Source organism: Diorhabda carinulata, chromosome X (genome assembly GCF_026250575.1).
Source record: "Diorhabda carinulata isolate Delta chromosome X, icDioCari1.1, whole genome shotgun sequence".
Taxonomy (NCBI): domain Eukaryota; kingdom Metazoa; phylum Arthropoda; class Insecta; order Coleoptera; family Chrysomelidae; genus Diorhabda; species Diorhabda carinulata.
Genome location: NC_079472.1, coordinates 21,665,703 through 21,677,866, shown reverse-complemented (window position 1 = coordinate 21,677,866; position 12,164 = coordinate 21,665,703). Strand labels below are relative to the sequence as shown.

At 31.5% G+C, this 12,164-nt stretch overlaps 1 protein-coding gene across 1 annotated transcript; it reads left to right on the top strand.

Annotated features, from left to right (window-relative positions):
• The first annotated feature begins 677 nt into the window (after window positions 1-677).
• Window positions 678-10,486, top strand: LOC130902376 (zinc finger protein 112-like). The gene is made up of 2 exons (XM_057814479.1): window positions 678-1,149; window positions 10,215-10,486. The coding sequence occupies exons 1-2, from the start codon at window positions 678-680 to the stop codon at window positions 10,484-10,486; spliced, it is 744 nt and encodes a 247-aa protein (XP_057670462.1).
• Window positions 10,487-12,164: the final 1,678 nt, after the last annotated feature.

Sequence of the window (12,164 nt, the reverse complement as noted above, 5' to 3'; positions counted from 1 at the left end):
AGAAATATGTATTACGTAAATGAAGAATTGAAAAGACTCTTGTAAATTTCCTCTCACCAACAGAATTTTTTCCCATTTCCCAAAACACATATTAAGAAAAACGGGTGTGATATGATTCCATTTTTCACTTGCTTTTCAATGACCCTACACACGATATACCATTACATTTGAGAACAAAAATTGAGTAGTGTTATTTGTTCAAATTACTGGTTGAATAGTTATAAATAAACAATTAATACTGTTGAACAAATTACCCAAACCCTTGTCAGCATCATTTGACATTAAACTAGCTACCTTTTTCAGAAAATAATTTATTCTTTAAAAAAAATAATTATACCTGCGAAAACGATTGAAAGCCAAATTCAGTTGTTAACGTACCGCAAATACTCCAGATTTAAATTGACAACCGTGAAAAAATGGAAACACTTACAAAGTATAACAAAAATCCCCTTTAACAGCCCTTACCAACACCCTATACCGCCTTTCATTCACCCTAAGGTCCAAAATCGTACGATATATTTCATTCAACAAAGAGGGTCTAGTTATTGTTATATCAACTACCCCCACTATCTATAAGCACTGCCCCTTTTTTATAGAAACACGAGTATATACCCATGTTTAGTATATACTGATTCAGTTACCCTTACTAACTGACACAGTGCCTTTATTTATGAAAAATGTTTTTCAACGATTATCCTTGCGAAGCAAAAACTGGTAAAAAAATTTTCAGACCTTGGGATTGCGCTGACGATCTAAGAAATGTTTCTCAAGATAATACAGTATCGACAACTACCTTAGAAATTAAAACTAGTAAAAAAGTGTCAAAAGAAAACAAGATTAGCTTCAGACCTTTACCGGAACAACAGCAGACGCTCACTGATTATCCAGTGGAAATTTATCCTACAGTTTATCCGGATTTTATACAATCGCCACTGGTTCACCCTGCCGGATTATCAACCGATCCTCTTATTATGGAAGCACTTTCTCAAGGAATAGCACTGGAAGAGTATATGCGAGTTTTGAGTCAAGAGCATCACGAAAAATTATTAGCAGCGAAAAAACAAAGACCAAAAAAATATAAGTGTCCACATTGTGATGTTGGATTTTCTAACAACGGGCAACTCAAAGGACATATCAGAATACACACAGGTTAGACAAACATTTTTTATTTTATTTATTCATTCAATATCACTAAACTATAAGTCACAATTTAATATCAGAGCCGGATTAAGCCAGCGCAGGGCCTGCAGCTAATTCAGCCAAGGGACCTCTGGTTTATTTTTTATTACTTTCACACATTAAGTTGGTTGTTTTTTCAAACTTTTGGGTAATAAAATATTTCAACCGTTTTTTATTTTAAATATTTATTATATACAATCAAAGTAACTTACGAACAATCAAATTCAAATATATCTTCGTGTTAGTAAATGACAATAATGATACTTGAGAAAAGTTATTTAAATCAATTTACCTAGGATCAGTTAGCTGACTACCCTTTTTATTCACCACTGGGTCACAATCGTTGACATTATTAATTATATTATTATATATTAATTACATTAATAGGGTGGAATGTAAACTGATGCAACTAAAATATAATGCTAGCCAAATGTATGAGTGAATCAAACTACAACCTAATTCAGCGCACAAGTTTTTAATATTGCCGTTTAGTATTCATATTGAAAACTATAATAGTAATAGCTATTTAATAAAATCGTAGTTTTCAATAATTTCTTTTATTATTAACTTCATTAGATTCACTTTTAGGTAATGAAATAACACTTAAAACTATTAAATCAACAAAACTATAACAAAAAACTTTCCTGGATGTAATACGAGCAAATTTAAGCAAATCATGCTATATATTCATCAAAGTAAGATGATTAATTCGTTTTTAGCCTATTGTATTCCTTAACTCATTTTGTATGCGTATTATTTTTGAAAAAGAACGTTCACCACTGCAGTTAATCATCATGAGAGACAAGTAAACTCTCAAAGCAATTTCTGTGTTTAAAAAAGAATTATTTAATAAAAGTTTTTAAAATGGCAATTTCAAGGAATGTTGTTTGTTTCTGTCAATAACAGTAGCCCCACATCTGTTTTCAGCACCTCGTTGCCTAGGCTGTTCTCCAAATCATCTGTGTAGTAAACACTGACCGTTATTGAGGATTTTTCCAAAATCTCTTTTGACGTGTGGGATTTTAGTTGTCAAAATATTCCAAAAACACTATTAATTTTATTATATACATACATTTAGTTAAAGCAGTTATCAATAACGACAATAAACACCTGAACTTCAAAACGTGTTCTAGTTGTTTGATCATCGACTAAATCATCGAGTCTAGTTGAGTTTCTAAAATGATCGTTCTTTGTATTTTGCTTGATTCGTCTCAATGTTGTTGCTTGTATGATTTACATCCGGTGAGATCTTTAGCTCAATAACTAAAAATATGAATCACATTGCTTGGACGTAGCTAAGTAATGATTTATAAAGGGCGTATCCCGTATTAAAGTCTGATCGAGACAGGTATTAGTGCGTGGGCCTTAGCGTTTGCTACTTTTACTACGTGACTAATCCGGCACTGCACAATTCTCATATTTTGTTTAGTCATAAAACATTCTCGCCTCAAATTAATCCTCACTCTAAAGACACTGTTTTGTTTTATTAACAACTTTAAATGTTTTACCGGTATGTTCCATTATAACTTTCTACGACTTTAGAGCAATTCCACCCTCCATAACGCTTGCTTATCTTGTTTGAAATTAAGAATAATTTTACCACTCTTAACTTATCTGTAAGTTTCTTTGTTATTTGTTTCTTGGGTGTTTCCAATTCTATTAACTAAAAAACGAGTTCTTGATAACGATTTATGTGTTAAATCATATAAATCAGGTTGTCTTAGAAATCAGTTTTCAGTTTCTAAATATTTCTATAAATTTACCGTTATTTTTGGCAGTGAATATTTGTCAAATTATTAGTTAATTCACGCCTTCAGTATAATAGAAAAAGTTTTTGTATTGTCATCGATCCTAAAGAAATTTCCAAAATTTTGAACGTATCTGATAACTAACAGTAGGTAAAAATCACGCCCAAAGATCCTATTACATGATACCCTGTTGAACCTAGTAGGAATGGTACAAATGGTTGAAATAATTATATTTTCATTGGCTCTAAATACGTCTAAATACATCCTAAGTTCTGAAGTTCCTAAAAAATTTTATCATCCCGCTACATACAAGTGCAACTTATAAAAGCATGCTGTTAAAGCTGTATTTTGAGTTATCTGTAATGCTAATTCCTTCTTATAAGCATTGCTCTTTGTTTACTGCTCCTCTCACATCCTTTTTCTGTTTTGAGCTCAGCAAATACTTTTACGTGAACGTTCTTTTGGCTTCCAAGAAAATAATCTTACACTTGTACTCAAATTATTTATCTATTCGTTGTCGCAAATCTTTTCCGATTAGCTATAGCTTCTTTTCAGAACATATTCACTGTTCATAAATAATAATGATTTCGAAACTAGACGTTCGAACCTATTTCAATGTATGTTAATGTTCGTTTATTTGGATACCACACTGGTATCAATTCAGAATTCTATAATTCACAAAATAATAAATGTAAACCAAGAATAAAAATATCATCTGCAACTTATTATGTTATAATTTATATTATAAATAAATTATAACATAAAAAAATTCCAATAAAAACTGAAACTCTTTCAAATTGTGAGTTCTGGCGAAGAATATATAGTATCCAAAAATTTTGGCTGATTCAAGAATATGGTACAACAAAAATTTACGAACGTCTTTATTTGGCCAATGTCGGCTTAATATTATATCTGAAAGCACATTTAGCAAAACGCCACTAATAAAACTTGGTTTAATATAATCTTCTAAAAATTGTTCATCTAGATAAAGGTTTAAGAAATCTGAAAACATTCCAACCTTGTGTGTATGCATGTATTTATGGATTTGGGGTCTCGTATACACCGCAACTCAAAGGTTTTATTATGTCCCCATTTATTGCTGCGATACTGGAGAACCCAGGGTTTACAGCTGATCCATCAATCTCACTCCTTTTGAAGAAGTCAAGAATGTGGGATGGGTTCTATTGCCAGAGATCTTCATCGTCTATTTCATACGCTCCCAGGTGTAGTGCTCTGTAGTTCCGTAGTGTTTCACACTTCGAGAGAATGTGAATAGAGGTTTCATGCAACAAAATCTGTACGCCGCATTATCTGCTAAGTCTAGAGTCTTCAGCTGTTTGTTGAGGCGACAAAACTCCCATTAGTATTCGCAGGTACTTCATTATAGATACATTCAGCAGATCAACACTCGTTTTAGTTTTCCAGAAGAGTCTTTGCCTGTCTCAGCCCCTGTAGGTTGTCCCAATAATTGGTTTTGCTCCTATATACCTTCTTTTTCAGTGCTTTTTCCATTGTTCTGTAGCTGATTCTAGAAGACTAACCTTATACTAGTTATTAGGGTCGTCAACAATAAAACGGATGTTGATATAGAAGGAGATTTTGGAGATAACAAGATTGCCTAGTCTTCACAGTTAATATTTTGACACTATAGATAATTTGTTATGATTCTCGACTAAATAATGATTTTTAAGTATGTACAGCTGGGCTCGTCTTCTTCTTGTCATGCCGTCTTCTTATTGTCGACCACGTTTTCAAATGCGTGTCTGTCCCACGCAATATTAAACAATTCTTCGACGCTGAGATTTATCCATTCTCTTATGTTACGTTGCCAGGATTTCTTCTTCCTATCGATGCTTTCTTTCCCTCTAATCTGCCCTGCTTTATGTTCTGTAGTAGTTGGTATTTGTCGTTGCGTAAGATGAGTCATATGTAAGAGTTTTTTCTTATCTTAATAATTGTTAACACCAGCTTTCTTTTACGACTAATGCTTCTCAGTACTTCGTCGTTGATGATTCTGTCAGTCCATAGAGTCACATCTCAATTGCCTCAAGTTTTTAGATAATTTGAGCTTTAAAGGGCCAAGTTTCTACTCCGTACACATAACATTCCATGAATCCTATTCTGACGTGCAGATTTAGATTTCTGTTTACATTAAGGAGTACTTGAGAAATGCCTTTAGAGGCATCTCGGCTCTGATCTTGATTTCTTCGTCTGGATACATTTAGGATGTTTACTACTGAACCAAGATACTTGTATTTTTGCACCTATTCTATTTGCTTTCCATTCAGTGTGAGAATAGTTTTTACTTATAACCATGAATTTAGTTTTTTCAATATTTATAGTGAGTCCTACATTTCCACATTCTCGGTTTATTCTTTCTAATAGAATTTGAAGATCTTCTTCGCTCTCGGCCTAACCATCGACGAATCTTAAGTTGTTGATTAATGTTTCTCCGATGTTTACCTGGGCTAATATTTGTTTTTATTCGAACATGTAGTTGAGAAAGTACAAATTCCTATGAGGATTTATTTTACCCATTTCAAAGGCAATTTATCGTCAATAATTTCCTTCACATATCTTTCCCCCGAAAAATGAACTTTCTCAACGAAAAACTTTGTTTTTACTTTTATTAAACTAAACATTTGTATTGCATTTCAAATATTATTCCTTTTATTTAAAAATATTCTGGTATTTTTTTTATATTTTCCATATCTCGTTTTAACGTTGAATAAGTTTCAAAGGATTTTCCTTACAAATGATGGGAGGAACTGACTCGTTGGAGATTGTATCTCTTAATTGGATCAATTATAATGAAAAAACAAGAACTACATAGTAGAGGTCCTTTGATGATTATTATTGAGCTGTCAGTTGCAGATGTCTTGATTTGTCTATATCTTGTCAACATCGTTTCAATGAAATATGCATAAGGAAACATCTGCATCGATACTGTTAGGTGACATACGAGGGCGGTTTGATAGAAGGGTGTTTTTGCTATTACCTCATTACTTGTCTCAAAAAGCTTTCTACCAAATTTGGAAACAAAAACTAGTCGATTGAAGCCATATCAGGTGAATTTAGCGGATGAGGAAATGTACCATAACGCATTTATATAGATTTTGCTGCAACAATATCGGACGAATGAGCAGACGCATTGTTTGTATGGAACAGAATCTTTTTCTTATTTAAAATTATTAAATAATTAACATTATATTAACCAACTATCGTTTTCGTATTTTACTAAATATTATAAATGAAGATTACATCTTCAACAATTTTTTGGGAGCAAGATCCTCAGATGGAGTCCATTATATCGATTCTATTTTTGTTCTCATAATGTACTGAGCTACTCAAGTTTTATCTACTGTGAGATATCGGCTGAAAAATTCATTTGGATTACGTTTGAATAAATAATGCGAGTGAGCTTGTGGATAACTTTTTCATATGTAACCTTGCATACACACTCATTCACACAAATATTCACTTTATAATCTTACGTATTTTTATTAGACGATAGCTAAGAACAAGGGCTAGTAGTTACGGCAAATAAGGGTCCTGGACTTACTTACTTACATCACTCGGATTTAAAAACCACGAAAGCCACTTACCAAGCATAACATCGGATAAGGCACTTTTTGGATGATATATATGTAACTTTTTTCTAGTGAGACATTTTATTTGTGAATGAGCAGATGTTCTGAAGTGATCGCATATAAGTGATTATTGTCATAACAATCGCAAAAGTCACAAATATCGTAAGTTCAAGCAAACTTAATAATTTGAATGGACCAGCTACTGATTCAAAATGAAATAACTACGAAATTTCGTTCTAAAACATTTCAGATACATTCTTATCCATATCAAATGCAAAACTACATCGTAGAATTTCATATTTTCAAAATGAAGATTAATTTTTTGACAGTCATACTAACGTCGTTAGAGTAGAAAATAAAAAAAATCGATCTCATTGTTTTTGTATTTATTTCAAAATTTGACAGCTGTTGACGTTGGTGATATTCATACTGAACACACTATTTACACTACCACTACACCAACAACTATAATTACACAGTCTGACTGAAGTTTTGATCTAAGTTATCATATTCAGAGTCTGTAGATATAATTTCAGAAGATTCTGAAGACGACAGCTTTGTTGTCGAAACTTCTATTTGATAGATTTGATAATTATGTACCGATTTCGACTTACTTCCAAATTTTACTACAAAACTGATTCTAAACTACTGTACTTAATTTTCTAGCTACTGAGCTCGTTTTGTACCGCTATAAATCAATTCACCTCATCTGAATTACAGTACTATTTGTTTTAATCTGTTCAAATAACATTCTTCTCTTCATTTTCCTTAGAATGGGCATCACAGAAACAATTTCTTTTACTAGTCAAGCAAAAACGTAATTATTTTTGAAAAAATGCATTATGATGATTGCGAAAAATGAGGAAAACCAATGGCAAGATTAGTAAATTTAATTAATTAATAAAAATAATTTGTCTTGATATAAAAAAGACAAAATAAATAACAATAAACAATTGAATACAAAAACGTATGAATTTTGTTTGAAAGAAATCATTTCAACTTTTACCGTAAACGAGCAAAGTATCAAATATGATACCTTCACAAAATGCATTTTCAAAAACAGAAAATCAGTTATGACGATTTTTCCTTTCCATAATTTCATACAATACAGTATTATAAACCTAAGACAAGTTACCGCATTCCAAAAAACACTATATTATTTGTACAATAACAAAAAACAACTTAACTTATAAGGTTATTTCACTAATGAGATGTGAGCTATTGAAGTTTTTTGTTGATAGGTGTTGTTATAACTTTCTTTGGACGTAAAACAGTGTGACCAACACATTCACAATGAAATTCCCTTGCCCTGAGAAAAGGAACCAGATCCAAAGGTTTACCGCCGATTTTTGAAAAAATTATTGAACAGATGGTATCATATATGATACCATGCCCGTTTAAGGATTAACCTCAAATCCTTTTCAAACATTTACTTATGTATTTTTTGTTCTTCATATTCTATTTTGATTAAGCTTCACTAATTAATTGGAATAAGCACTATAATTTCCACGTGAAAATAACTTTTGCTGAAGTACATGATTTTGAGGGTTGTTATAAGTCTTTTACATATTGTACTTGCTCCCTAAATTCATTTCATTCGCTTTTCACGACATATTGTGTATTTTATACATGTCTGACTGTCAAAAATGCAGCAGTATTTGTTGTCGATATTAAATTTGAAATGAGTTTTTAGTGAACAAAAATCAAAACATTCAAAAAGCTTAAGTTATCCTGCACATGAGCATCCAGTTCATAGTTCAATAAACGAGTAGTGGTAAATATCAATGAAGATTAGTAAAAATTAACGAAAAGAATGTTATAAACGTTAAATGAATTCTTACTTAACTTTCATATTCAATAATACAGAACACACAATTAATGGTATAATTATTCATTAATATAGATAGAATGCAAACAATTATATAAAATAGTGAATTAATTATTGTCGAGTTTGCTGAAAATTTTGGGTTATTATAATTGAATTGAATCTAAAATTGTGTATATTAATTAAAACTTGACTACATCGGTTATTAAATTAATGAACCCAAAAGATTTAAATTCAATTTACCAGTTATATGATACAATATACACAACCTGATTAGTTACAGGGAGCATTTTATGACTTAATTCAAGTATAATTAATGTAACAAAATTAACATATTCTTCTCTATTATCTATCGCTTCATACTCTTACAGCATCCGGAAATTTAGATTATCAACTAATTTCTCTTGTTTGTACGTTCATCGATTTCATAGGGCGTCATAAAACTCATTGTTTATACCTATTTTTCTCCGGAAAAACTGTAGGTCTAAAAAGACATACTGGAAAAAGCAAAATGGTTTTTCTTGGTACTACTTCCGTAAATTTGAGTTGATCACTTGTTTCTGTTTATTTTCCTAACATTCCTTCATTATTCACAACACTTAAAGTACATGGGTGATTCCGTTCTAACTGTGATATTCAATGTCCTGTATTGTTTTTTTGTACTAGTCATTAATTAATAATCAATTAATAAAAATTTTGTGTTAATTGAATAATTCTTAAGATATTTAAACATTATTTTTATACAATATAACTTGCCACTTAAAGAAAACTTATACTACATCACTTGAATGTCAGTACCGTGTCATGTCCATTCCTAGAATTTACCGATAAATTATTAATTTTTTTTGTCGTAACAAATGATTTAAACTAATTACCTTATAAATTCTAATGTTTATGATCAAACTGAGGAAAATTGATGCACTTGTTGTTTAATATCTTAAGTTACCATGTCAGTACCGTATCATGTCCATTCCTAGAATTTACCGATAAATTATTAATTTTTTTTGTCGTAACAAATGATTTAAACTAATTACCTTATAAATTCTAATGTTTATGATCAAACTGAGGAAAATTGATGCACTTGTTGTTTAATATCTTAAGTTACCATGTCAGTACCGTGGATAAATGAGTCAGTACCGTGGAACTCAAAATCCGACATTTGTGTCTTGCTCGTGATACTTTGAAGTTGTAGTAAATTCCTCTTAGAGTTTTATTTTTACAGTAAAATAGATGAATAATATGCATAAAAAAGTTAGAAAAGTTAAATTTTAAAATCTTGAAATTTTGAATACAAAAAATCACAGTTAGAACGGAATCACCCACATCTCCTTATTCACTGTTCATCCACATTTATTTTTTCGTAATAATCAACCTAATTGTAACATGCCATTCAACTTGTTACGTTTTTCTTCAATGAATATTCCTTTGTTCACGTATTGTAGCATAGTAGTTTTTGAAGTAATTAATTTAGATCCCCTTCTCTGAGAAAAAAACAACTTCGAAGCTGTAGCTTTTATTTAAAAAAACATCTTCTCGTTAACATCTATGCTTCTTTCTCTGCTTTAATTCCCATATTATTTCATACTCGTTCCGTCTCTTCAATAAGTGAACACTACTGTACCTTCTTGTTGCTGATCACCACAATTGTTGTTTTGACTGATAAATTGAAGACAAAATTTCTTCTCCGAGAAGAAGAGATGTAACCTACCATTCGGCTTACGTGTTTCTTCAAACATTATAAATATTCCTATTATATTCATTTTACTATTGTTACTTTGTTTTATGCAAAAAAAAACATCATTATGACTTTGAAAATTGTTACTATTGATTATTCCTCTATCATGAAATTTATTATTAAAATTTTTGTTATAGGTGAAAGGCCTTTCAAATGTGATGAAAAAGATTGTGGAAAAACATTCACCAGAAACGAAGAATTAACCAGACACAAGCGAATTCATTCCGGTCTTAGACCTTTTCCTTGCACCCACTGCGGTAAACGTTTCGGAAGAAAAGATCACCTAAAGAAACATTCCAGAACTCATTTTCAACCTAGAGGACTATATGCAGTACCTGTGATGTTACCTTTCGAAACCTGGGCATCCTCATCGAGTAATTATCCATTTGTACCAATGTTTGGATATTAGAAAAAGTTAAAAAATTCAGAGAAAATTTTACTGCTCCCCAAAGAGAAGAGCTTTGATTTTGAATTCAATTTTTGTAAAAAATCGTGGAATTATAAAACAATTGTTGCATAAAACAGCTTTATGCTGAGTAATATCATCATTGATATTAAATGGTTATTATATAACTGCTTGTCGTCCTTCAACGTCAATTACTTACTTACTTTTTCGTTGAATATGGTTTTGGATAAAAAAACACCTAATTGATCACTTCTTATTGATTATATCTGAAATATTTACTATCATCTAGTTGATTCTCCAAATAAAATTTGTGAAATTTCAAGAGCTGTAGAATGTGATAAATGTTTCTTTCGATTTTACGCATTTACGCATATCAAAATTATATACGACGTGTTAACAAAAATACGGTGAATTAATTTCTTTCAAAGTACTGCTATCGCAACGTTGAATCCGTAACTGGAAGCATTCCTGATAAGGCTTTCATTTGCTTGTTTGTGGCCATTTCAATAATGTCGAAACGTTTCCCTTTTAGCATATTTTTGTTTCGAGAAGAACCAGATATCCCATGGTGCTAAATATGGATAGGAAGGTATATTTTTGATGGCCCAAATTTATCGAATCAAAAGCGATTTGTAGCACGGCGCGTTGGTTGATAAGGAAAACAGCCATTAGCTCGTTTTTTCTCACCATACAAGATCTTCATTAATATTTCGAATAGCCGTATACTTTAAGAAAAGGCTTCTTCTCTTTTTGCATAGTTTCATCTGTATTTAAATCGTTCGTATAGTAAAAAGAGGCAAAATTGGACACCATAGTATAACCAAACTTCATCAACCATAGTATATATTGCGCCGCTATCTTATAACTAAGCGACATATCCTATCGAAATCTTTTCAGTCACTTCACTCACCATGTAGAAATAGTTGAACTTTTGGGTGAGTAATCTTATTTTTGTGTTTCTTGAAATGTTTTGCGAATATTGTTGCCTTCAATATCTTAAATTGCCATTTAAATTGGATACATTGTTGATTTCACTTACAATCCATGAGGTTAGGTTACTACAATAAACGAGCAGACATTGTCGGAGCAAGAGCGGACGGAGTGCGATTGTAAGCCTTCACTCAACTTCCCATTTTTTTTCACAATTTAATAATACGAAATTATAGAAGAGAGGCAACCAGAAAGGGCTGGGATGCTGAAAAATGCTGTTAGTAATAGAAAAATGAGTTAACGAAAAGCTGTACAGTTTCAGTGTATTACTGAAATCGAAGTTATAAGATAAGATCAGAAAATTGAAGCTACTGACTTATGCTTTGGAAGAACAAACATCAAAGAAAAATCGTTCAATATAATTACCTATTATATAGAGATATATTTACGAATTCATGCTCGCTCCGATGTTATAATTATGTGAGGCTCTTTCGTGGTTGCTTTCATGGCTTTGCAATAACTGAAAGTGTGATAACTCAGTACAAGATGGGAAAAAATTACTTTTGTTTAGAAAGCTACCTTCTTTCGTATTTTGAGAAACTCATTTTGCTCAAGCCAGACAACTGGACGAATGAAAATATGCAACCTCAAACCTGCCACATGAACGAGCTCCTCATTCACTCATCTGGAAAAATTATATCTGCTTCCGTATGCAACACGATACGTGGCAAAAAAATGCTTATAGGAGAAG